Source organism: Anopheles ziemanni, chromosome 3 (genome assembly GCF_943734765.1).
Source record: "Anopheles ziemanni chromosome 3, idAnoZiCoDA_A2_x.2, whole genome shotgun sequence".
NCBI lineage: Eukaryota > Metazoa > Arthropoda > Insecta > Diptera > Culicidae > Anopheles > Anopheles ziemanni.
Window position 1 is genome coordinate 82,752,786 of NC_080706.1, and position 27,653 is coordinate 82,780,438.

The 27,653-nt window shown below is 46.3% G+C and overlaps 3 protein-coding genes across 3 annotated transcripts in view; 2 read left to right on the forward strand and 1 right to left on the reverse strand.

The window, feature by feature from the left end:
- The first annotated feature begins 509 nt into the window (after window positions 1-509).
- LOC131287777 (inactive rhomboid protein 1-like) lies at window positions 510-8,410 on the forward strand. The gene is made up of 8 exons (XM_058316861.1): window positions 510-1,015; window positions 1,354-3,670; window positions 3,735-3,962; window positions 4,048-4,386; window positions 4,551-4,805; window positions 4,894-5,151; window positions 5,236-5,703; window positions 8,312-8,410. The coding sequence occupies exons 1-8, from the start codon at window positions 510-512 to the stop codon at window positions 8,408-8,410; spliced, it is 4,470 nt and encodes a 1,489-aa protein (XP_058172844.1).
- A 1,188-nt stretch (window positions 8,411-9,598) lies between these two features.
- On the forward strand, window positions 9,599-11,559 carry LOC131287388 (tRNA pseudouridine(38/39) synthase). The gene is made up of 5 exons (XM_058316433.1): window positions 9,599-9,715; window positions 9,781-10,003; window positions 10,074-10,899; window positions 10,985-11,136; window positions 11,223-11,559. The coding sequence occupies exons 1-5, from the start codon at window positions 9,647-9,649 to the stop codon at window positions 11,351-11,353; spliced, it is 1,401 nt and encodes a 466-aa protein (XP_058172416.1). The 5' UTR covers window positions 9,599-9,646; the 3' UTR covers window positions 11,354-11,559.
- A 530-nt stretch (window positions 11,560-12,089) lies between these two features.
- The window catches only part of LOC131285637 (uncharacterized), a 43,992-nt gene continuing 28,428 nt past the window's right edge, over window positions 12,090-27,653 (reverse strand). The window contains exons 3-8 of the mRNA XM_058314496.1: window positions 17,130-17,402; window positions 15,686-17,078; window positions 13,477-14,531; window positions 12,404-12,574; window positions 12,214-12,331; window positions 12,090-12,129 (exon numbers count right to left, since the gene is read on the reverse strand). Of these exons, the coding sequence (XP_058170479.1) occupies window positions 12,090-12,129; window positions 12,214-12,331; window positions 12,404-12,574; window positions 13,477-14,531; window positions 15,686-17,078; window positions 17,130-17,402 (3,050 nt within the window). The remainder of the gene's footprint in view (window positions 12,130-12,213; window positions 12,332-12,403; window positions 12,575-13,476; window positions 14,532-15,685; window positions 17,079-17,129; window positions 17,403-27,653) is intronic.

Here is a 27,653-nt window from a genome sequence, read left to right on the forward strand (position 1 = left end):
ACAGCTGCTGCCTCTGCTAACTGCTGGCTAGTGGTCACGGATGGTGTTTAGTGCAATTTTTATGTTAGTCAAATTGAATCCTGATCTCAATCCGGAACGTTACGAGTAAGGAAGGGTGAATCGTAGTAGGCTAGCACAATTCGGGAGGAGAAAAACAACCGCGCCGTACCTTGAAGGATCGATTTTTGTCGTCGCTTGCATTGCGCTTGAAACCCCTATGGGCGCATGAGTTGGTCGCCTGCTTTTAGTCAAATAGAAGAAAGCAAGACGCGTTGTTAGGGAAAAGAAAAAGAAACCGAAGCGTATCCTCGTAGTTTCAATCGACCTCTAGTTCTATTTTGTCGAAACCCTCGCCTCAAGTTAGGTCGTATTAGCAGGTTATCAAAACTGCACGAGCAGGAAGGGAGGAGTTGCACTTGGTCGAATCGAGAGGCATCAGTTGAGCGTCCCCCTGTGTTGTTGATCGGAATTGATGCACTCGGTTGGTGCAAGTTTCACACACGGAAGGTATGAGCCGTAGCCGGCGGTCTTCGTTTGGCCATCAGCACTACCAGCAGCAGTTCAGCGTCACCTCCACTATCAACTACGACGATGGACTGTGCGACGGGTCCGGACCGAGCGGTGGAGCGGGCGTGGTGCAGACCGGGGGTGCCACGTCTTCGCCCTCGCGCTTCAGCGAATCGTCCTACTCGAACCTGGGATCCCGCCTGACGGCGTATGTGGCCGGGCAGGGTACACTGACATTGCCGCCACCGCCATCACTGTCATCCCATCCACCCACACTGCCCGCCTCATCCTCGTCCTCCGTGTCCTCCGTAACGGACCGGTACGGACCGGGTGAGGAGACACCCTTGCGACCTTGCTGCATCTCTCCGGCGTCCGCCTCGACGGTCTCCAACGGTCATGCCGTCTCTTCCGCCAGTGATCGCTACTCGACCAGCTCCGCTCCCAACTCCATCATGTATCCGGAGGCGCGCAATGGACCACACCATCGATCTATGTCGCCGGGATCCAGGTTAGTTCAAAAGGACATCAAGAATCATATACGGAATCAAGAAAAGTAATCTGGATATGTTTGGTACTCCAATACCAATGGTTTGTAATTAAAGACCCAATTCCTAACACTCGATTGGAGAATACGACAAATAGACAAAACATTAAATAAATAATGTTAAACTGTGGAATCATTGTGGATTATCCTCAATTCTTCAATAAAATTCTTTGGTAGTAACTCTGTTTTTAAAGGGGTCTTGGTAAAGTTCGAATTAGACTATGGAATATTTCCAAGGCACTCTTGATAAATCATGAAAATGACAGATTCAATCTACCCATTCTTTTTCTTACCTTTTGTAGGACCCGATATCCTGTTCCGGAGCGTTTTCGCGACCCGCCTGCGTCGGCACCTCCACAGCAAACTGCCCCGTCGAAGGTAGACCAGTTCGGGAACTATCTGATGAGCAATGCGCCCCTTCTGACGACGTCCGAGAGTTACAACTATCTCACATCGACCGTGCATACCCCGGTGAAACGGTACATCCCGACGCCGCCGCCACCGGAGAGCTTCCAGCACGAGCCGACCCCGCTCGGGCCCACCCTGATGGCCGGTCTGATGGCATCCGGCGGAGGGATCAACATCATCAACCACTCACAGACGAGTGCGTCCTCTGGACCGGCGTTGCTCAAAACGCTTCAGCCGTACCGGTTGAAGACGAAGCCGGACGGAGGCGTTGGAATGATGGGGGATGTTGACACCACAGACCATTACGCCACACCGCCCCGGGCACGCCCTGTCACCGGGGCAAAGTGTCAGCAGCAGCCGATCTGCACCTTCTCCGGGCAAACGACGGGCACCCTCGGACGTCAATCGTTACAACCGGAGTACACCATGTTACGCGCGACCACTCCAGTTAGCATCATGAGCGAACCGATGGTCCTCGGCCAGCAGGTATCATCGGACGAGGAACAATGCTATCAGTGCAACAGCTTGCGCCAGGCTACCGGTGTCCACCAGACCACACAAACATCCGGAGGGCCCATTAGCCCTCAGCCACTGTCGATTTCCTCCGTGTCGATGTCGGACATGGAACGCCAGTCACCTCTCAGCCCACCGTCACTTGTGTCACACGCGTCATATACCCACCATCATCATCACCATCATCATCATCAGCATCATCATCAGCAGCAGCAGCAACCGCAGCAACACTACACACTGGCAACTCCGGGCGACGACGGTCGAAATGGACAGCAGTCGCTTATCATTGCTCAGTCACATACGCTTAACAGCTCCTGCAGTAATCCATCGATCATCATCCAATACCAACATCAGCAACACATCCAAGCGCATCAGCAGATCCAGCAGCAACCATTGTATCAGCAGCTGCAGCAACTACAACAGCAACATGCCCAGCATCAGCAACAGCAACAGCAGCAGCAGCTGCAAATGCAACACGCTCAACAACAAGCTCAACAGCAGGCTCAACAGCAGGTGCAGCATCAGGCTCAACAGCAACAACAGCAGCAGCAGCAGCAACAACAACAACAACAGTTGCAGCATATGCACCTCCCAAGACTACAGCCAGACTCGACACCCTCGACGCTGCAGCGCAATGTTCAGGCGATACGTCAGCAACGACTGTCCCACAAGCAGCGTCTCAAGGAGTATCTACGACGCAGCACATCCCAGTTCTTCGGCGTCGATCAGATGAACGAAGAGTACGAGCAGCAAAAGTGGGAAGATCGACAGAAGCGGTTCGCGGTTCGTCGCTTCGGATCGCTCAAGGACGAACTACCTGCCGTCGCCCGTCCGAACGAACCACATGCCGACATTCCGCATGATCATCTCACGCACAGCGATCGACCGGATGTGTTACCGGCACAAAGCCAGGATGAGCCCGAAACGGAGCAGAACCGGCGTCAGCGATTCAACCCCTACTATCGGCATGATGGTTCCGAGGAGCACTTGGTCGAACGGAAGCCGTCCGTCTCGCGCATGATGGCCAACGGGTTGGTGTTTGTGGTGCAGAGTTTACGCAATCGTGTGCCACGGCGGCAGAAGCAGTGGTCCCGTAGCTTCGCCCCGGCCCATGTTGCCCTCAACAACGATGACAACGATATCTACGATGGGCTGACACCGGTGCAGGAGGACGAGATGTTCTTTGACATACTGGGAACGGGTCCCGGTCAGCAGCAGCCGGGCCAACAGCAGCAACAGATGCAACAGCAACAGCCGGAGCAGGACCTGGGAGGCATCGACAATTCACATCAGATTTACATGCTCGAGACGGACCGGGCGATGGTCAGTAACGGTGGGTGGAGGACACGAACTGCCGAACAGCAGCTACTACACCTTCAACTGCAGGACCGAGATGGTGTAGCTGGCCGGGGACGTCACGCAATGTTCCAGTTCTTCTACGGGCAGCGAATCCCCGGGTCGATCCTGGAAAGTGTGCTCGATAACTCCCGTCGGCCACCGCGACATTGTATTAAACTGTTGCGTCCAAATGCACTCGACGAACGGTACGACTATAGACCGTTCTTTACGTACTGGGTGAATACAACGCAGATATTGGTACTGCTGTTGACCCTGTTGTGCTACGGTGTAGGTCCAATCGGTATAGGAAATGAACAGAAAAGCAGCCAGGTGTTGGTCACCAGCTTGAGCTTACAAACGGTTAGTCTGTGGCGAGTTCTATAACGCACCTTGCTTTTGCTAATGCATGTCTTCTTTACGTTAGGTTCAACATTATGAGCAGCGAAATATCTGGATAGGACCAAGACGTGACGATCTGGTGCATCTGGGGTCCAAGTATGGCCCGTGCATGCGACGAGACGCAAGGATTATGGATCAGATAGCGAAAACGCGTAAACAAGAGCGTGAAACGGCCTGCTGCATCCGAAACGATGACTCCGGTTGCGTTCAGAGTTCCCAGGCGGACTGTTCCGTACGTGGTTTATGGCCTACGGTAATTCAAATCAGGTTTTTCGGTGGCTATATCCCTAACAAACTTATATGAATCTTTCTTCTTTCGCAACTCCATCACGCTTCAGACCATTTCGACGTGGAAAAAATGGTCCCCCGGTGACTCTGGACCGGGCGGGCGCATCTCCGGCAGTGTCTGCGGACTCGATCCGAAGTACTGCGATGCACCTGCCTCGGTGGCACCGCACGAGTGGCCGGACGACATCACCAAGTGGCCTATCTGTCGGAAGAACAATCAGTTCACCCAACGATTCCGCTTCAAGGACCACACGGCCGAGCATATGGTCTGCGAGGTGATCGGCCATCCGTGCTGCATGGGCATCTCGGGCGAGTGCCGCATCACAACCCGCGAGTACTGTGACTTCGTTCGGGGTTACTTTCACGACGAAGCTTCCTTGTGTTCACAGGTAAGTTGGTGCGGAGAATTTCCAACTGTAAAATCGAAACGATTTCATAGTCTCAGAGAAGAGTTAAAGTGCCTTATAAACACTCTTGGAATCTCCGAAAAGTATGATAGGGAAATGTTTTCGTACTTCAATCCAATCTTATTCGTTCCACCTTCTTCCAATAGGTTTCCTGCTTGAACGATGTGTGCGGTATGTTTCCATTCATCGTCACCGACCTGCCCGATCAGTTCTACCGGCTATTCACGTCGCTCTACATCCACGCCGGTATCGTTCATCTCATAATCACTGTTGCCTTTCAACACATTCTCCTTGCGGATCTGGAGCGTTTGTTGGGATCCCTGCGGACGGCGATAGTCTACATTGGATCGGGCATCGTTGGCAACCTTACCAGTGCCATTTTCGTACCCTACAAGGCCGAGGTTTGGCATTCTACATTGCGAATAGCCTCCCTAGCGTATGGAACAACAAGCTTAAATCGTACCGTTCCGTTGCTCTTGTCTTCTTCAGGTTGGTCCGCTACCATCGTTGGCGGGTACCTTGTCATCGCTACTCGTACTACTCATCCTGTGCCACTGGCGAAACCTGAAGAAGCCACAGTACGCCATGCTGAAGATGCTCTTCCTCGGCTGCCTGCTCTTCGGCATGGGGACGCTACCGTGGCAGCAGAACTTTACCGGACTGATATCGGGACTACTCTTTGGCACCACGTTTACCCTAGCTCTTACCCCATACCTCAGCTTTACCAAGTACAGTAGGAAAGGCAAGGTAAGATCGGAACGTGGGACCGTACTCTGGTTTCGGAACCACCTGTGTACTAATAAGTGCCCTTTCCTCTGTTTTCTCGTCCAGATAAAACTAGTGTGGACCTGCTTCGTGTTGCACTTCGTGATGTACGCGTTCATATTTCTGGTGTTCTATCTGTTTCCGACCATCTTCTCGCTCAACTTTCTCGACGGTAATCAAATCGCTAGCATTAACGACAACAATGGTATGCACGATCACTTCAATCCGTACGATACCTTTAACTACTTTAACGGTAAGCACCCGGACGGTGGTTCGGCACTGCCGGGCAGCGATGGTGGTAGGCACGGTGTTGGTGGGGGAGATGTAGGTGGCGGGGGCGGCCGGATCAAGGAGTATGATCGAGGCGGAGGTGGAGGAGCAGGGGGTACCGGGGGAGGTAGTGGAAATCGATACGGTGGTAACGGAGGAGGTGGGGGTGGCGGCGGCGGCGGAGGTGCTATTAGCATGTCGGGCGGCACGATAAAAGCCATTAATCCCAAATACAATAATATAAATAGTAACGGTAATCTTAACGCTAAATCCAATATTCATAGTTATAAGATGGTAGCTATATGTGAGAAGGGACAGTGCAATCCGCGTCCGAACGCATGACGTCGATGTATTTTATGCTCGGTTACCACATCAATGCAATTGATTTCTGTATTATTCATCCCTATCACAATTATTGTACCGTTACTCGATAACGAATATATACCGATATACCCCATATACTACGTGAAAAATGTGAACAGATGCAGGACATAGTAAAACTCGAAGGAGAAAAACCAAACGAACAAAAAAAAAAAATCATTACCAAAACTTTAGGCAAATCGTCTGCGGAAACAGGGCAAAATCGTCTACACGTGTCAGTGGAACGCTGGAAAGGAAACGCTAAGGATGAGCGCATGGAAAATCGCAAAAAAAAATACGAAAATTGAATGAAATATATAATGAAGAACGCATGGTGTTTCATTTCCATACAATGCTTTAAGACTTTTTTGACGAAAGAAACCATCCACCATTTGAGGCTGCTGGTTCTGATAGGACATGGGTAATTTTAAAGTAATCATCTGACTGAAGTTATCTTACACGGAAAAGTGTTGCATGATTTTAGCTTATTTAGCCGCATGCGGCCCGCGAGACCCTCTCCTCCTTGGGTAAATGTGGCCTAACGCCATATTCCACCCAATGCGGCCCGCGTTAAAAAAAGTTTGGAGACCCCTGACATAGATGAATAGGTCTTTCATATGGTAGGTGTATAACCCCTTGATGGAGTCTTAATACACTTATTAGACGAGAGCTTTTACTGTCATTTTTGCCTAGAATTTTACTGCCAAAATAGGCTGCTGCATCCGAAACGATGACTCCGGTTGCGTTCAGAGTTCCCAGGCGGACTGTTCCGTACGTGGTTTATGGCCTACGGTAATTCAAATCAGGTTTTTCGGTGGCTATATCCCTAACAAACTTATATGAATCTTTCTTCTTTCGCAACTCCATCACGCTTCAGACCATTTCGACGTGGAAAAAATGGTCCCCCGGTGACTCTGGACCGGGCGGGCGCATCTCCGGCAGTGTCTGCGGACTCGATCCGAAGTACTGCGATGCACCTGCCTCGGTGGCACCGCACGAGTGGCCGGACGACATCACCAAGTGGCCTATCTGTCGGAAGAACAATCAGTTCACCCAACGATTCCGCTTCAAGGACCACACGGCCGAGCATATGGTCTGCGAGGTGATCGGCCATCCGTGCTGCATGGGCATCTCGGGCGAGTGCCGCATCACAACCCGCGAGTACTGTGACTTCGTTCGGGGTTACTTTCACGACGAAGCTTCCTTGTGTTCACAGGTAAGTTGGTGCGGAGAATTTCCAACTGTAAAATCGAAACGATTTCATAGTCTCAGAGAAGAGTTAAAGTGCCTTATAAACACTCTTGGAATCTCCGAAAAGTATGATAGGGAAATGTTTTCGTACTTCAATCCAATCTTATTCGTTCCACCTTCTTCCAATAGGTTTCCTGCTTGAACGATGTGTGCGGTATGTTTCCATTCATCGTCACCGACCTGCCCGATCAGTTCTACCGGCTATTCACGTCGCTCTACATCCACGCCGGTATCGTTCATCTCATAATCACTGTTGCCTTTCAACACATTCTCCTTGCGGATCTGGAGCGTTTGTTGGGATCCCTGCGGACGGCGATAGTCTACATTGGATCGGGCATCGTTGGCAACCTTACCAGTGCCATTTTCGTACCCTACAAGGCCGAGGTTTGGCATTCTACATTGCGAATAGCCTCCCTAGCGTATGGAACAACAAGCTTAAATCGTACCGTTCCGTTGCTCTTGTCTTCTTCAGGTTGGTCCGCTACCATCGTTGGCGGGTACCTTGTCATCGCTACTCGTACTACTCATCCTGTGCCACTGGCGAAACCTGAAGAAGCCACAGTACGCCATGCTGAAGATGCTCTTCCTCGGCTGCCTGCTCTTCGGCATGGGGACGCTACCGTGGCAGCAGAACTTTACCGGACTGATATCGGGACTACTCTTTGGCACCACGTTTACCCTAGCTCTTACCCCATACCTCAGCTTTACCAAGTACAGTAGGAAAGGCAAGGTAAGATCGGAACGTGGGACCGTACTCTGGTTTCGGAACCACCTGTGTACTAATAAGTGCCCTTTCCTCTGTTTTCTCGTCCAGATAAAACTAGTGTGGACCTGCTTCGTGTTGCACTTCGTGATGTACGCGTTCATATTTCTGGTGTTCTATCTGTTTCCGACCATCTTCTCGCTCAACTTTCTCGACGGTAATCAAATCGCTAGCATTAACGACAACAATGGTATGCACGATCACTTCAATCCGTACGATACCTTTAACTACTTTAACGGTAAGCACCCGGACGGTGGTTCGGCACTGCCGGGCAGCGATGGTGGTAGGCACGGTGTTGGTGGGGGAGATGTAGGTGGCGGGGGCGGCCGGATCAAGGAGTATGATCGAGGCGGAGGTGGAGGAGCAGGGGGTACCGGGGGAGGTAGTGGAAATCGATACGGTGGTAACGGAGGAGGTGGGGGTGGCGGCGGCGGCGGAGGTGCTATTAGCATGTCGGGCGGCACGATAAAAGCCATTAATCCCAAATACAATAATATAAATAGTAACGGTAATCTTAACGCTAAATCCAATATTCATAGTTATAAGATGGTAGCTATATGTGAGAAGGGACAGTGCAATCCGCGTCCGAACGCATGACGTCGATGTATTTTATGCTCGGTTACCACATCAATGCAATTGATTTCTGTATTATTCATCCCTATCACAATTATTGTACCGTTACTCGATAACGAATATATACCGATATACCCCATATACTACGTGAAAAATGTGAACAGATGCAGGACATAGTAAAACTCGAAGGAGAAAAACCAAACGAACAAAAAAAAAAAATCATTACCAAAACTTTAGGCAAATCGTCTGCGGAAACAGGGCAAAATCGTCTACACGTGTCAGTGGAACGCTGGAAAGGAAACGCTAAGGATGAGCGCATGGAAAATCGCAAAAAAAAATACGAAAATTGAATGAAATATATAATGAAGAACGCATGGTGTTTCATTTCCATACAATGCTTTAAGACTTTTTTGACGAAAGAAACCATCCACCATTTGAGGCTGCTGGTTCTGATAGGACATGGGTAATTTTAAAGTAATCATCTGACTGAAGTTATCTTACACGGAAAAGTGTTGCATGATTTTAGCTTATTTAGCCGCATGCGGCCCGCGAGACCCTCTCCTCCTTGGGTAAATGTGGCCTAACGCCATATTCCACCCAATGCGGCCCGCGTTAAAAAAAGTTTGGAGACCCCTGACATAGATGAATAGGTCTTTCATATGGTAGGTGTATAACCCCTTGATGGAGTCTTAATACACTTATTAGACGAGAGCTTTTACTGTCATTTTTGCCTAGAATTTTACTGCCAAAATAGGCTTTTGGCATAAAAATTCTGTCCGCTCGTGTAGTAACGCAAAGTTCCACAAAATGGATTTTGCAGTAAATTGATCATTTTCATGTTTGAATTTAGCGTATTGTTCAACCTAGAGTAACGAACAAAATCTGTTGCAAACAACAACCGAGCAAAAAGTAAACAAATCGCCACATTGACATAAAAATTCTATTCGAAAAAAATCGGAAACGGTCGTGCCCGATCTTCCAAAATCGACGGACAGAAATATTCCTCGTCTAATAAGGGTATAATGGGTTGGTAATTGAGCCACTAATTCACCGGTGCTTTACATTTCCTTTGCTCGTTGGGATATGGAATTCCAGTATTAACTTAGTTCCAAAAGAGCTGGCGCTTTTCAAAAGTAGGACCGCATTAGGAGCTGCTGTCAGAAGCACGTTGGAATTCCCAACTCTAGTTTGTTGTTGTTTTGGTTTATCATAGAACAAAACTGACCGGCTTTATATTTATAGTTTTCGTTTACAGAAACGATGGACGTAAAAGTGAAAAAGAAAGTGAACTTATCAACAACTGAACAATTACAATCACTTTCAAAAGAGGTAAGCCTGTTTCCGAACAAGAATTGTTTGAGTGTAGAGAAGACTTAAGACAAGTATATTTGCAGGAGTTGGTGGAAAAAATTCAACAACTGGAAGCGCACAACAAGCAGCTTAAGTGCATCGTGCAGAAAAACCTAACAACGGTGAAGGGTGCCGATGGCAAGGTCTCGAAGAAGCGCCCTTTCGATTTCAGCAAGTGCTTCAAACGCCACATTCTTCTACGATTTTACTACCTCGGGTGGGATTATCAGGGCTTTGCAGCACAAGAAGATTCCCTCGATACGATTGGTAGGTTAAAAAAAGCTTTTATTTCTCGATACGAACTGTTCTGATGTTATTTATGCTATCTCAACCGCAGAGTATCATGTTTTTACTGCGCTGAAAAAAGTTTGTCTGATCGAAAGCCGAGAAACCTCGAACTACAATCGATGCGGTCGTACAGATAAAGGCGTTAGCGCCTTCCATCAGGTAATCAGCCTGGACGTACGCTCCAAGTTTCCCCCCAAGGAGCAGCTGCTCGAGGAGAACGTAGCTGCTGAGCTCGATTACTGTGCAATGTTGAACCGTGTGCTGCCGGAAGAGATCCGGTGTCTCGCCTGGATGCCCATGGTGAACACTAGCTATAGTGCTCGGTTTGACTGTCGTTCGCGCACGTACCGCTACTTCTTTCCCCGGGGGGACCTGAACATAACCGCGATGGAGGAAGCAGCCGGGCACATGTTGGGCTCACACGATTTTAGGAATTTGTGCAAAATGGACGTTGGAAATGGGGTGGTGAATTTTGTACGAAGCATCGAGGAAATCTGCATCCGACCATCGCAAGCGGACACTACGGACGATCGGAGCTACGACATGATGTACCTACAACTTCGGGGCAAAGCCTTCCTCTGGCATCAAGTGCGTTGCATTATGGCTGTATTATTGCTAGTTGGCCAGGGAAAAGAGAATCCAGCGATCGTGCAGGAACTGCTGGACGTTGAGAAAAACCCCTGCAAGCCTCAGTACAGCATGGCCAGCGATGTTCCCCTGAATTTGTACGAATGTCAGTTCAACGAGAAAAGTGGTGAACCTAACGAGGGTAAAACAGACGACGAAAGCGAGTTACGACCGTGGATTTACCAAGAGGACAATCTATGGCGTACTATTTCGGATCTACAAACCCTATGGACGAAGCATAGCGTAAAGTAATGATAGTATAGCGAAAGACATGATAGATGTTGTTTTTGCCGATTCAAAAATCTAAAATCTCATTTTTTTTCCTCTGGTTAGGACTACGATGATTCGTGAAATGTTGGCCACATTGCAGGGTGTATTCCAGGAGAACTTTGGAGTCGGCCGTTCCTTATGTAATCAGGCTGACTCACTGACACAAGGCGTAAGAAGCAGAGAGTACTGCCCTTTACTCCAGCGACAGCGATGTGGTAAGATGCTATACTATAAGGAACCATGTTTATCTTTTATAAGCTAGCTAATTTCCATTCTTTTATTTTTCTTTTTGGTCGCAAAGAGAGCTTGGAGAATCGCATCGAACATTATTCCAAGAAGCGACGCATTGAGGTTAGCGCTAAACCAATCGAGTCCGATACGGCCCGCACGGACGGAAGCGTCCCCTCAACGCAGACCGCCTGCAGCACGTAACACGGGAAAAAACCATATTCGATGGCGGCCTTTTTGTAGATCGGTGGGATTGTGAGTACCGTGCCGGGAATATAGGATGAAACGGAGAGAAAAAAAACAGTAAAACTAGCGTTTTCCTTACGAATGTTTTATCTCATTTTATTTTTGGGATATCATTTACGATTTGTACAAGAACAGAGAGAGAGAGGAGAACAATGTGCTAAAGAAGGAAGGATGGAGAGAGAAAAGAAAAGCCCTTAACCTAAATGTTTGTCAATTTCTTACACTAGAAGATCCGATCCGTGCCGTTAACCGAACCATCCGGTTCGCGCGCAAGTGAGTTTAATGTCAAGTGGCAACAAGTAGCGTACATTGCCATTAGTATGCGGTTGCGTGTGCCCGATCTCTTGTATCGCCGATGATTCCGGCCGCGTTCGCTTGCTGATTTGATGCATAAACACGGGACAAACGGGATGGAGCACCAGAAGGGCTGTTGAAATCTAAAGTCTCGTAGGGTTTCGGTTCATCTAAAACCCCGGGCGTGCGTGCGTGCGTGTCGTGCGCGCGCATGTTTGCAGAAAACTATACAGAAACAGGTGACTAGAATTGACGTGTCCCCAACCCAGGCCGGAGGATAGACGTGGGTAGAATAAATAATAATTATGCCGTCGATTGTGTGTTTCGTGATCTTCGTGATCGTGTGCCTTCGAAGTCGCGCATAAATGAAGGGGGTGTGTTGAAATCGTTCACTTGACACTCAGTTCGGTAGGTTGTCCACGGACTTGGCGCGATGGTATCTGCAAGAGGAAACGATGTAAAATTATTTGTTTGATTCGGAAAAACTCCTCGCAAAAGAGGTTTGGTGAATACCGGTACCGTACCTTCTTCTGGCTAGCTTCAGCACCACCGGTCCTTCCTTGACGTTCTTGAACAGTGCGATCGTCTCGCAGTGGCTCATACCCTGCACGGCGACGTCATTGATTGACAGTATTTCATCTCCTACACGAAGGAATGGACAATATTAGTAACAATGCTTTGAATTGAACGAAACGAGTCGTTTAAGGAACCTACCCGCCAATAACGTCCCATCCAGAGCGGCTTGTCCGCTCGGAAAGACCGTCTTCACGTAGATACCCATGTTGCCACGTGGCGAGTCTCGACCACCGACTATGCTGAAACCGAGCGACTTCATGCCGGCTCCCTTGTAGAAGGTGACGGTCAGGTAGGTACACTTGTGTATTCCTGTCCAAAGGAGAAAAACGATTATTAATACTGGAACTCAAACAACAGTCATTTTGATCGCTGGGAAATTTCCGTTTTAAATATTTCGAAAACGGCTGAATATTTTTTCAAAACAAATAATGCTTATCGATTTTTCTGTTAAACCAGTTTCGAGAACCAAATTTGCCTGGCCCGAATGAGTTTTAGTGGTCATTTTTTAACTGCTCTTTTACAAACGGTATGACTTCGTAATTGTTTTTGTCGAATCCCCAAATGGCTACTTTTTAGTGTATTTGTTTTAGTGTATCTGTTAGCGTTTCTGGTTTTTTTTCGATATACCACTTGATTACTTTGTTAGCTTGGCGTTAAGGAAAAAGGGTAATTTTTTATATTTTACAAAGAAAAATATATTAACCCAGTTAATAAGAATGCGTTAGAAAGCAAACATAAAAGTACAGCGAAAATATATTTTCTTATTTTTAGGATAAAAAATGACACCATAAATGGACCTCAAGAAACGAAAGTAACGCCAATTTCCATGACTTCAAGGTCAATTTGTAGCGTCATTTGTAATCGTAAAAACATTAAATAATGTTTTAAAGGTGGATTCATGCATTTTCTTTGCGCTTAATGTACTTCCCTTCTATCGTATTATGTTTTCTGAATTAACATTTTTATGAAAATGTAAAAGTTGAAAAAAATGCGGCCTTTTTTGTTTTGCACTGAGCTAGCGGAATGACGCGGGAAAGGTGCATCACCGAAAATTCCAAAGTAAAGATAACAAGTATTCTTGATAAAAGCCATTTAGAATTCCAAAAATCTTAGAAAATGACGAAGTTATAAAGGCCGTTATAAAGAATTCGGGCAATCAAATTATTCTACCATACTTTATCCACCCGGGGTTGGGAGTTTATCGGTCTTACCCTCGATGTAGGACGATCCTTCCTCGTTGATCAGTATGCGCACGCCCGCCTCGAACTTGGTACCGTCCAGCGAGCAGTCCAACTCGTCCCGCGCACCACTAATGTTGTTCTCCGTCTTCGAGCGTTGCAGTGGATTGCCTTCCAGCGATGGACACTCATCTGACACACCTTCGATCCCGTCACCACCGTCCGACTGGAGCCGTATCCGTTGTACCGATCGGGGGATGTCTTCTTCGCTCTTCAACGCCTTCGCCGCCCGGTACGCCTTCGTTCCGCCGATGGGCACATTCCGCCGGATCGTGTCGGAGATCACCTGCACCATCACGGTGGGAGCTCCGCCATCTCCATGCGTTAGATGGCGTATCGCCTGGTTGATACTACCGTGCGACACCGGCCGATACAGCGAGTACAGTCCCGTCTCGTTCGGATCGATCGCCTTGTCCGCCGATGACGCAATCTCTTCGTCACTATCCTTGATGAGCCGCTTCGAGCCCAAGATCTGCGAGTAGCCGTTCTTTGCCAGTGCCTCTACGCGCTGTTTGCTGATCATCTGCCACTTCTCGTCGTCGCAGATCGTGTTCGAGATCGAGATGCGGTTCGCGTACACCGGCACATAGTCCGACGGGGCGTAGATCGGTGTGAGGGGGAACGGTTTCGCGGGTTGACCGGAGACCGGTACCGGGTTGCCGACTCCGTTGGCCGTTACCGTGGGCTTGCCGGGTGCTGCTCTCGGCGACGACGAGGTTGACGAGGACCCGGACGAGCCGGTCGACGACACGTCGGAAGTGATCGAGATCGCACCGGATCCACCGCCACCACCACCACCGCCGCCACCGGTCGCACCCAGCAGCCCGATCGTCGGCCGGGAGTCGATTTTGATCTTTCGATTGCCGTCAGAGTTGAACGTAGTTAACTCGTCATGTGCGATGACAAGGTCTACGACATTGTTGACAAATGTCGATAGGATACGCTGGACAGTGCTGGGAGACTGCAAGCCACGTAAATGATGCCCGTTTACGTTCACAATCTCGTCGCCGATGCGCAATCGGCCATCCCTGGAAGGCAGAAACCAAACAAAAACAAAAACGACGTCGAGGTGTTAGGAAAATTCAAATGAGTTGTGATGAAATGATAGCGCATGTTGAGTTATTCAATGCGTTTATATCATGTGAATCACGTTTTGTATGCCATTTTCGTGCCGGTTGTCTTTGGGTGAAACCGAGCGATACTCGGAGTGGGGTAATCGTTTGAAATACGTAATGAGATATTTTCCATTCAATTTTAACCCGGAATGATCGCCAATTGGAAGGTGTAAATTACTTCGTAATGTGATTTTTAATTAATCGTTAGTTAACTAATGCAACTTTAACGCAATTCTCATTAAGTATAAGCGCTCAGCTTCGCACAAGTCGAATTATTACAAAAGGTTCAGCCCCGCTGATTGGCTTTGTTTTTTGAAATATTGAACGAAAAATACTTGTAAAGCTGTTAAAGGTAATTTTTTAAATATTTTTGAACATACGGCGAGTTAACTATCTATAACAAGTAAACAATAATATAAATTAAAAATTAGAAAAACGAGAACGGATTCTATCGGTGCGTACTGCTCGGATAAAACAACAAGTATGTAGTGAAGTTTTTGTCTGATGTGCAAACCAATCATTATGTTTTGTTGGTAAACTTATTTTATCCGACACAAATCAACAACTTTAATCTGCTTCGTTTATCTGATATCAATTCGTTTCTGAAGATGTACCAAAATAATATAACCAAACTATTTTTATCTTATATCTGACATTTACAAAAACAGTGTTAATTTCACAAAAAAACATTTCAATCAAAATTCAAATGTTTCAGGTGAAATCGATCCATTTCAGAGGAAAGCAACATTAAATGACTCAAATATGTAAAGTAGTGGACAAGAATTGCTGGATAAAATTGATCCAACCTACAATTATCTCAGAATCCACCCGAAAACTGGTTGATTGTAGTATAAAAAAGTAATTCACATTAAATTTGTTAAGAAATTAAATGAAAAAGATGACAATCAACGACCTTTTAGCAAATCAGTTTGGTCTGCTATATTGCATCATCTTCATTCGATAAAAAGAGCTTTTTCTAGAGCCCGTCCAAACCCGCCTGATTTGCTAGTTTTATCCACTTTTGTGCCTTCGATGTTGCCGGAAGCATGTTTAGAACCAAAACTTACTTGTAAGCAATGCCTTCCGGGTCGATCTCGGTGACCAGATAGCGCGTCTCGCACTCGCCCTCGTCCAGCCCGATGGTTTGCGGCGTCAGCTCGATGCCGATCGTGTCGTCAGCGTGCTGCTTGACCAGCTTGATCTGCCGGAAGCGCCGCCGGATGGTGCCGCAGTCGAAGTTCGCGCCCGATACGACCGACGACGAGGACGAGGACAGCCGCCTCCGGCTGCCGAAAACGTACGACTGATCCTTGGTGCGGATCGCGTCCACGTACGCGTCACCCATGTCGCGTGACCCTTGCCCTTGCGTCGAATGTTGTTGCTGCTGGTGGTGCTGATGCTGATGATGGTGGTTGGAGGAGCTAATGCTACTATTCAGCGATATGTTGCTGCTGTCGTCGATCTTGTCCTCTGCGTGGCGTCCATCGCTATCGTATCCGGACTCGTTGCTGCTCAGGCAGCTGCTAAGCCGCTGGTAGTTCAGCACGAAGCTGTGCTCGGTGTCGGTGAGCGTCTTGATGGAGTTGTTGCGGGACATGACGCCCACTTCACTGCTCGCCGCGATCGACTTGGAGTCACCGGTCCCGGTCAGAAAGCCTTCGCCGTTCTCGCCCGTCGAGATGTTCAGCTGCGAGTCGGTGATGGAGACGCTGTCCAGGTCCGACCGGAGGCTTACGATCGATCCCCGGTTGCCGGTGCGCAGGAGGTTCTCCTTCATGCGGTTGTAGTTGATCACCGAGCCACCGTTCTCTTCTGGCAGAACCGACAGCTTCGAGCGAAGGAACGCGTACGGGAAGTGGTTCTTTTTCGATGTTGATTCTTGCTGCTGCTGCTGATGTTGTTGCTGCTGGCCAACGTTCTGATGGTGGTTGGTTCCAACGCGCGCAATATCGTCACAGCTAGACGACTTATTGTTGTTGGTCGTTGGAGTACTCGCCCCGGACGCGTTTCTATGCTGGTTGGTCTCGTTCAGTCCAGTTAGGTGCAGCTGGGAAGAGCTGTTGCTACCGACCGTTCCCTTCGCGTGCCCATTGGCAAGATTGATGCCGTCGGTTGGGTCGTCGCATTTGACGTATGACGAGCTGTTCAGCTGACTGGTGGAGCTGCTGCGGTACAGTATCTGCTGGTTGTCCATCTTCCCGTGCTCCACCGATGGCGACATTTGCTGGAGCAAATGCTGCTGCTGCTGTTGGTGATGCTGCTGCTGCTGTTGCTGCTGCTGGTGCTGCTGCTGGTGTTGCTGCTGAATGAACTGCTGCTTCTGATAGTGGCTCGATTTGTGATTGAGCATTCCGGTGGAGCCCATTCGGTAGAAGAAATTCCGAAACGTCCCCGACGATCGTTCTGTGTTGAGCTTCACCAGCGGGTCGGCGCCATTGCTAGCATTTGTCGCGCCATTTCCTGCTCGTGTTCCACCACCATCACCGCTGCTACTGTTACTACAATTACTACTGCTTTGGTATGCTTTCTGAAGGGCCGGTTTGATCCGGTTCTTAGCCCCGGCATCGCCCGTCAACGTGTTGATGCACGGCTCGGAGGAGGACGCGATGGACGCCGCGATGATCGATGACGTCGTACCGGTCGACGATGACGTTGGTGGAACGACCGGTGGAGCGACCGTGACCAACGCTATGCTGCCCGGTATGGAGGCTAGCTTGTGGCTAGCGTCGCTACCGCGCCGAAGGAGATCGAACTTTTTGCCCATCTTGCGACCCCATGTGAACACTGCAATGAAAAGATAGGAAAGTTTCGTTCAATAAAAAGTTCATACCTTAAGGAAAATAGCATTTATAGCACTTTTGTAAAAGATTTAGTTTTTTCTCTGTTTTGTTAATCATCATGTTTTTTTTTAATCATTAAACATTACAATGGAAACTAGACTCCTGTGGAAGTTTTTCAGTGAGCTCAATTGGTAGTGTTTTTACTGTATTTTTCTTAAATTTTTTGAATAGTTGGGATTTTATTGAACTTATTTAAATTTTGTTGGCAACGAAACCTTAATATTGAAATTATCATGACATAACGACGCGATCTGGCAGATTTCTCGATGCGATCTATCCAACCTGAATACAAAAATTAGAAAGAAAAAAAATAGTGGAAAGAGATCTTCTCGATGCCTCAAAACGACGCTAGCTATGCGTAAGATTTGGAAAATTGAAAACTGGTTTTAAAGTCAATTGAAAAGTTTAACGAAAGAAAACAAATTAAATGATTCAAGTACATTGAATATGATAAATTTTTTAAATAAACTTGTTAAGAAACACATGCTAAGATGCTGATAGTAAAAAAACCCGAAAAGAAACACTGACTGACTTCACAATAGGGAAATCGCTTCACAATAGAGAATAGATCTAATAATATTCCATTTTTCTTTCTTTATTTAAGATTTACTATTCCTTGATACCTGGTTTGTGTCTAGTTAAAAAGTTATTCAATCAATTTTTGATTGCTAGTTTTTTTTACTATTCAGTGTTTCAAATTGATGGTTCTGAAAATAATTTTCTTGCTAAAAATATCCCACTTGAACACTTCGCAGATGCTCGTAATCGTTGAAACCCGATGAACGGCATATGTTCATCACATGCTAAGCTATGCTTTAAAAATGGTTTGAAAAAATTATTACATCAGTTTTATGTTGCTAGTTTTTTTTTATTATTCAATGTTTTAATTTGAAGCTTCTGAAAATAATTCTTTTGCTATAAAAATTCCACTTTCAACATCCCGCACAAGCACGATATCATCGAAACCCGTGGAACATAATCCCTTTAATCAAGTGTTCGCTTATTCAACTGCATCGTGAATACACATCAATCGTCGCCTCCTGGTTTGCTGGTTTCGAAAGAGGTGTTCTTCTCTTAACAAATTGCACTTCACATTGTTTTCCGCCCGTGCCATTCCCTTAAGCGTTCCATTGCAGAAGCTTCGAAAGCTTCCCTTTGTGTGCCGGCTTTATGTGCATCTTCCGCCGTCGATTTGTCGATTTGTGATTTAAAGTTGCTCTTGCGTTCGCCATTTTTAAAGCATATACGCTCATACGTAGATGCAGAAAGTGCACGAAAGTGCAACCGAACGGCGTCGAGCAAAACCCGCAGTATTCGGATAATGTATTTGTGTGAATTCCGCGCCGAACAAAGGCACCCCTTTCTCGCGGCGCGCCAGGATGTTGCCGCCGGGCGTTCGAGATGGGTTCGGGGTGGGTAGTGCTTTAGTGACTTGCTACCTTTGCACACCCTTCCTCCCATCCTCCAAACCCACTCCGGGGGTGCAATCGATGCATCCACGTTCATTTCCGTGTTATGCCGCGACGAACTCTCCACGGTTCGTCCGCAGTTACTTGGAGAATAGACGCGCTTGCCTTATTCGTAGCATAAGACTTTATTCTTCCTTTTGTCCCCTCTCCTCCCATCTCCCCACCCCATCTCATTTTACTGCAGCACGGGACCTTGAACCAGGAAGAATGATGCATTTAATGATCGGTAAGATTATTGGCACGGATGCAGATCCTGCTTCGCCCTCGGGTTTGGAAGGTGAAACCGTACACTTCGGGGGCGCCATTTGGCAGACTCGAGCCTGGCAGCTCGATATTGGAGAACTCGGGATTCCCCAACTCTCCGGGGCAAAGTAAGCAATGCCGCACACGGGATGCCGCCGTATGCTCAGCGCCGATTGCGATTCTTTTTTGTGGATTTTTTATCCCCGCCAGCAAGAACCGAGCTGGATGGTGGTAGAATGAAATAAAAATAAGCCAACGAGCAGACGGCGCAACGGGCGTAAGGTGTAGGGTTCCTAATGCGCTCAGACATGTGGAAAAATGTTTCATTTTCTTAGTACAACCCCATCGTTTGCGGGGGAGAGCGTTTTTGGGACACGAGGAGGCGGCCGCGTATTGTATTTCGCGATGTACGGCTCGAAGCGGGAAGTAAATTGAGAACTCATGCTGCCAAGAAGTACTATGCACCACTGCAGCATCGCTTGTGAGGCGCACGGAAGAAACGCTGCAGCAAAAGCGATCCCGATGCCGGTGGAGGTCGTCTGTTTGGTTGACTTGCCGCAGAAAGTACTCTGGCATGCAAAGGCGTCCGAAGGGAAGCACCGTTGGATTGAACCATATTGGCGAGTGCAAATTTATAAAAGATGGAACTGAACGACCGGGCACAAATACCAAATGCCAATCGTTGTACATTACTGGACCATAATGGCAATCGGAGGAAGGAACGATGGGGAAGGAAAGGACCGTTCTCTTCAGGTACGTGAAAGAAGGTTGACTGATGTCATTTGGCCTAAACGGGGCAGTGTCCAGTGAAAAAGCACCGTTAGAACGGTTGCAGCCTCCATATACGGAGGTGCATCGGAAGACATCATCCACATTGAGATCGTACAATTGAATTGTAGCTTTTTAGATGGACTAAAATTAAAAAAGTCATAATTATTTTAAAAAAATCTTCTCACTTTTATACTTGAGGTAAATTAAAAAAAAACAATAGTTCACTCCTTACACAATGTTAAATCTTAAATCAAAATACACTATATTTAGGAAACAAGTTCATTTCATCAAATAGATTAGATAAATCAATCAAAAGTATTAAAAATAACAAAAATCGATACGCTGAAGAAAAGAGTTGCAAATAACACATTGAACGGTGTAGTCATAACTTTAAGCTATTATTAGATAACGAGATCAAAGAGATACAACTGAAACCCAAAAAAAATATTGTTATACATTCTTTGTATGGAATTTGACAAAACGAATTGATGTAGGAGAAACAAGAACGTTACAAAATGTAGCTGATTGCAAAATCAGCTCATGAACTCGATTAATGACATTCCACGTAATGTTAATCCAATTTCCTTTGTTTGAAAACTTACAAGAGAGAAAGGCCATCAGGTCAGGTTTTGTGAGCAAAAATAATAATTTCGCAACAAATGCTTATATTAGAAATCAATTTTTGTTTAAAAAATTAACCAAATTAGCAACAAATTAGTTAGTAAACACCAACTAACATATTGAAAGCAATAAATGAACGTCCACCAACTGTAGAATCAAACACTAAAAATAATTCATTCCATTTGAACGATCGAGCAGCCCATTGTGCGACCACGCTTGGAGAGCGCAAAAGTGGTGTCGCGCTGGAGGCTGCGTTCCAATAAATCATTGCCGGTGATATCACCTATTTGAGCTATTACCAGGGCACATTTGGAAAGCATCCAACCGCGGCATCGTGCCCATTAGCGACAAACATCACCGTCGAAAGACCTCGAAAGGCTCGAATGACAAACTCTGGTTCCGTTTCAACAGAGGCTGCTGCTGCTACACGGCCACGCACTTTGTAGGCCTTCCAGCTTGATCGATGGACCAGACCCAGCTTGGGCCTTTGCACACTGTCCAGCGGTTAGGTTAATGATCCTGTCCAAATAGTGTCACGCACGATCGCTGTGGCGTTCCTGGCGTCCGATAAGCTAACACGAAAAGTAAAATCTGTTAACGATCTCATTCCCTGGAGCTGCCCTTGGGCTCCCGGGAGCCAGTCCCGGTCGTCATGTTACCCGCTTACTGCCTACTCCCCCGGTAAACACTCCTACGGCCACCGTTGGACGTGTCCGTGTACCGTGATCGATATCGGGACCGGTTTTCTTGATTACCAAGAATAGAATAATTACTTCTTGGACAACCCGATGCCCGGGTTCAGTGGATGCGCTTGGGCCCGGAATGCTCTCGTCTTCGACAGGGCGTTCGATTTATAGTGCTCAAAACGATCCGTCTCTCTCCCCCTCCCCCTTTACCCTCTCCACCCGAGGCAGAGGATGAACCGTATGGGCTGGACGTGCAATTAGGCGATTGATTTTATTGGCGACGGTGGGTTTAATTATGATTTAGGTCGCCACGGGACGCAATGTGAGCGGACCGGATTTATCACCTGCTCCGCCACGGGAATCCCTGTATGGTTCCCGTTCGTTCCGACGCACGATTTGTTCAAGGAAAAAGGCAACAAGTGACTGAAGCTGCGGACAATCCTCGGTCGGCATCCGACCGGTAAAATCCTTTTCTATCTTTCCCCTGATCGAGTGCCATTGTTGGATAGTTTAATTGTACCCCATTAATTTTCATAGCTGCATCTTACACCGTGTACATTTCTTTCCGTCATATTGTTTTTACAAACGGTAAAGACAGCGGAACCTTTGCTGAGTGATTTGAAACGTTATAAATATTTTACTTTTTACTGAAACAAGCTTCTTTTCGAAGCTCAATCAGGCCAACTTGCAATGGGTAGACTACTTTTCCAGAGCACAAAGGTTTTCGTTTTCTCCAAAATAAGAGGCATTGAGTATACTAAATGAATATCTCAAAATAAGTCTCTATGCCAATTATATAAGTAACTATCAAGTTTCTAGTTCTCTAGAGCAAATGCTTGAAATTTGGACACATAAATGTACATGTGAAAGTTTTTTCATTGTTTTATTTTGCACCAAAACATCGACCACGATGTGCTAGAATGCGCCGAAAGTAATCATAGAGAACTTTTTTGAAAGAAAAACATTAAATTCCACACTGGAAAAACATACAGATATTACACTGAAGAAGAGGATGGATAGGCACAGTAAGTATGGACGTGCGTTGGCTTCAATATAGTGCTTGGACCCTTTTGCATGGTTTAATTGACGTTTTTTGTAGCTCAAAACAATCGATGGTATACTGAACCGAGAAAACACATGAAAAGCTTGCATAATAAAACGAAATAAATTTGAATTGATAATGGAATAGTTCAAATAGTAACTCGTATTTTAAATAAAGGACTCTTCAGCGATTAGATGACAAATGAAACTATTTTCCTCTACCCTTTGGTTAACACTTTTCCACTACTACTAGAATGGAAATGCTTTTTCGCGATCAACATCAAAACCCAGTTGGGTTTCGTTCGAAAGGGTTTCACTCTGAAAAGGCAAATAGAAAAGCCATTCGGTGGTTGGCTCGTGTTTGGTTCTTGGAGTGGTGCCATCTGAATTCGTTTTTTTAATGCTGGTCAATCGTGCGCCCCCTCCTGCTCATCGACTTTGGAACGGCTGGAATGCTATTTCTTCCAAAAGGCTGGAACTAAAAAAACTTAGAAAAAAAGGCCTATGTAATGTTGTGCTGGATTCGATAGGCGAAAAACCCCGCGACATCAACGAAGGCGCCGAGTAGCAAGCGGCAGCGGGAAGTGGATCGTGTTATAATTTGTGCCGCTTTGGTGACCACGTACCAACGTGTTTTATGTTGAAAAGCGAAGCAGATACAGCGAAAAAAAACGGCCACTTCCTAACGCAACCACCAACCCACTGACCAACGCGCAACACGCATCACTGTTCTTCGCGCCAAACGTTGAATCGTTTGAAAAATTGAAATAACATTCGAAACCACCATCCGAATGCGTGGTGCGTGAAGTTGGGCAACTTCACAGACGGAGAGAACAAAAAAACAAAGAAACAAAACAAAACAAGACCGGAAACTGCTGACGACACGACGCACCCAGAAGCTTGCAGTTGGAAAAACGGTTTGTTCGAAGGTACGAAAAATAAGGGAACCGGTTGAAGAACGCAAGCGAGCCCTAAATTCTGCCCGCGACACCGCAATTCGAGCGCAGAACGGCAATAACAGATCCGAATGGATAAATTTGGGCTGGAAAGTCTTTCGTTTGACTGGTCGGCGGAACTACCGAACCGACGGTCATTTTTACGCAGCGTCCCCCGCTTTGACACCCCCACCGCAAAAGGTTCGCTCTTCAGGGGCAGGTGCGCCTTTGAACTAGCAAAAACTTAATGCCTCGTATGCCCATCCAACAAAATCCACATTTGGGACAGACACACACACACTACAAACGCGCTGCGTCGTTTGAATTAGCAATGTTGTTACACCGGGAGGTCCAGCGACCTCCCAGCGCGCGCCTGGGTGGAAAATTTGGCCTCGGTTCATTAATTTTCACCGGAACTCTCGGGAGCCGCGTTGGTTTTCCACTGCGAGGGCCTCAACGATCAGTGGTTGGTAAACTGTGATCGGCTGTCCTGTTTGTTGCATACCAACTATAAATTTTTATTTTCATACAAAAATTAATATTAAAATCATCATTTTCATTTTCTCATTTTATAAAGTAGATTTGAAGTGAAATAGATTTGAGAAAAATATAATCACTTCCGGAATAAGGAATATCTTGTTTACACGCCAACAAACATTGTTCTTCTACGATGTAATGCTTTTGTATTATACAAAAGTCTTCCGTTGGATTATAAACGTTGTACACTTGACCTGAGATAACAAACACGCAATTTCGACGAAATTACATTGTCTTTTATCCAAAAATGACAACATGCGATTCAAATGTATCTTCTTAGTACACTGAACTCTCTTAAACAAATTCAAAATATGTTTTATACTATTAGCTTTCGCGCTAGGTACGGAAATTTGATTGATTTGTTCTTCGTTTTAATTTTTCGTTAGGATTTCGTTTGATGCCTTTTCAAATTCCCTGTTTATTGAAAATTAACTGAAAGTGTTTTATTGTACGCAGATACATTTAAGATCAGATTTTCGTCGGTCAAATCAAAGCCTCTTTGAAGCTTCCACAATGAGTTCGATGTTAATGAAAATTTACACAGTCAATTTGAGACCTATTCTGGATACAAAAAGATATCAAGAAAATTATTTGAATTAAAACAAAATTACAAAACCTTTTTTTGAAAATGTTCATAAAGTCCAGTTGTTAATACAAAGCCGATTGTTAGAGGAGCTAGCCAATTTCGATTCTTCTCTACAAAAATAAATTTAAAAAACTATTTATTAACTTTTCACTTTCTCTTGTTGATGACAGTCCCAGCCGGCAGTGTGGAATAAGTTTGGCGACCCCTGCTGTAGCGTTTGATGCTGTGGTTGGTTTCTTTTTTTTCCAATGAGTGTTATTACATACAGGCAACCCATGGTCAAATAACCTTCCGTTCTTCACCGTCGTGTAAAAAACCTGCTAGCATCGTTCCATGGGTGTTGTTCGGTGAGCAACCATCCACATTCCGAGACCGACCAGCTCTCGACCAACAATGGCTACAGGAACGGTTCACGAGTTTATTAGGCAGCGCGGCTGATCCCGGAGTCCCGGCGGATGGCAGACGTCAGGTCTCTTTTTGTTTTTTTGCTTGCAACTAAACACGGGACGTGGCGCTTAGCACATGTTTCCACTCACACACACGCACACACATCGGTGGAACAAATGGTCTGGAACCGATGCGATTGGCCGCGGTCAGCAGCGACGTGTGTGCGCGGGGATGACTTCTGGCTGACCCGGTTTTTGCATGCTGTTCCGGGAATGTTTTGAAATGCACAAGTCGAACTGTCACAGTGGCAACAGTGGACGAGCCACGTTGGGCCCCTTTTTCGACGGATGCAGCCACATAACACACACACACACACCCGTTAGCAGCTGGTCAGGGGCCATGGGAGGATGTGCTCGTTCGGTTGTACAGCTTCCGAGACCATCGCAAATCGGGCTGCGCTTAGCCCGTCACATCATAAACACTCACCTCGGGCCTGCCCGGTCCGACGACCACCGAAAACATTATCCCCCGTCCCGCGATTCCCCGGCGCCCACCGGCTGATCCGCGGGTTAGTGTAATGGGCCGAGGCCGGGCTCTGCCTCCGTAGTGGTTTAATTGATAATTAGGAAGCGAATTGTTTGCCACGTACAAATGGCCGTCATTACGATGATATGGCCGCTCTGGTGCCGTCCGCCCATGTCGACCGAAGTATAGGCAGCAATTAGCCGAGGCACCACTACGTGTGTCTGTATGAGTGCATGAGTCCCGTCCCGTTCGTCCCGGGTGGTGCGAATGTTTTCGGGAAAACTGGCGCCCAGAAGGCCAAAGCTCTCCGCTCGCCGCTCCTAGGACTCCACCACGCCCTGGATGGTTTCTTTTGATGCGGCTAATTGATGAGTTTTCCGGAATGTTGGACGCTCGCGGAACCGTCGGTCGGTGTTACGCACATCGTGGCCACTTCCGACGCGGTTCAAAACGGGAGCCCTCCCCCGACAGCCACGGCCAGCTTTGAATGGGGGAACAACGTCGTGCTGATGCGAAATAATTTTACACGGCACCGCCATTGAAGCACCGACGTCTCGGTGCGCTCTAGTTCGTAAATTAAAAGGCACTGAAAGCTGCAATTAATTGTGCAGCGGTGCAACCGTCGACTGCTGGCTGCGTCTTGCGTGGGGTCAAAGGGTGGCTGGCTCGTTCTTTGTTTGCACGCCAGGTGGACTACGAATTGTGTTTACCTTCGCGGGTTGCAGTGCCTGCGTTTTTCCAAATGGTTTGAAATATTAAGAGTCTGCTTTTACATTCCACTTTGATTGTCGTTGACTCGTTAGTACAACATTCGTCTGGCGGTGGTGTGCAAGGGCCGTTAATGAAAGCTTTAAACTCGGTCCGTTTAACAAAAAAGCATGCTTTACCTTATCACGGAGTAAATGCTTTAGAACCACGGGAATGTGTCGCTTGTTTGCTGGAACTGGAAACTCGGCATCTGTGAGTCTTGGGTTATTATATTTTTTCATAATCTTGTTCTTTTCTACGAACAAGTTATTACTAATCAGTTCGAATCAAAATAAAGGGGGTAAAACGATTGGCTTAGTATATCAAAAATAAAAACAAACAAATAGACATAACCTAAACCTGCTTCATCTCCAACTACATGCCAATATAAGACTTGTTTCTTTGCGACTACCTACCAGGACAAATTTATTTTAAAGGATTTAAAACAACAAAGCACACCGCCTTTCCTGCTCTCCCAAAGAATTGGGTATATGCCTGTTGGGTTTTCGAATGGGATGGTATTGGAAACATCTCACCACTTGCTTTTCCTGTGGTGATTTCCACGTGCAACCGATCGAATTGTTGACAATGATAAGCCTAGTTACATTCGTTGACATCCGGATTGCGTCAAACGATGCAATGGAATTATCTTGTACCGTCACTTTCAACAATGCTACGGGAATAAGCGTGAGGTTAAGCTCTTGTTAAGCGTGAGGTTAAGCGCTCTCTGCTTGATTGTTTCGGTCAATCTTCAGAAGTATTAGATGCGGCGGGAATTGAGTGGTGTTAGGACTATCGTGATCATGTTGTTATCATGAAGTAAATATGTTTGTCAAACACAACATTGGTGTTTCCAAACTCTTGGGCACGTTGGTTGGCAAAATGTTTTCCTTTACCAAACTAAGTATCCAAGAGAAATTCCACTTGCAACCGTCAATCCCCGGGAAATTATTGATAGGAGAATATTTCCTGTTTACTTCTTCGATCCGTTATGATTCAAGTCACACAATCACGATCTGGATATTGAAAGCGTAGTTAATTTAAATCGTAATCAAATACCACTTCATACTATAACAAATAACGAAGCGAATCTAAAAATATTACAACAAATGACACCTGCTTTACTGATTTTAGCTAACAGTTTTATCTAAAATTCCGAGTTGAACATTTTTTTTTTAAATTCACAACAAGACCATGGACGCATAGCTTGGTTTGAAAAACTACTAAGTCAATAAAATTCGCAAACATTTACATTTTTCGGAAGCAGCAACAATTTTAAATTCGTTGCTACAATGCGTCACACATATTTGAGAGTTAACGCGACATTGAGCTGTCATTAAGGGAAAAACCAGAAAACTGAACTAATTTTAGAGTCGGAGATGGCGTCGTAATTAACTGCCAATGTAAAATGGCCGTTTTATTGAAATTATATTCGATTGTTAGTTGTGTTCATACATTTATATTAAAGATGTTGACTAGAATGTCCAGCTATTTAGCATTTAGTATGTTCTTTGAATCAGAATAAACATACACATTAAGGATTTTAGCGAAAATGTTCATGTAATGTCCGATTTCACACACGCTTATTGTTCTTTCCTCAGGTGAATTCCACGAATAATCGATTGAAATATTTTCCATGACCATGAG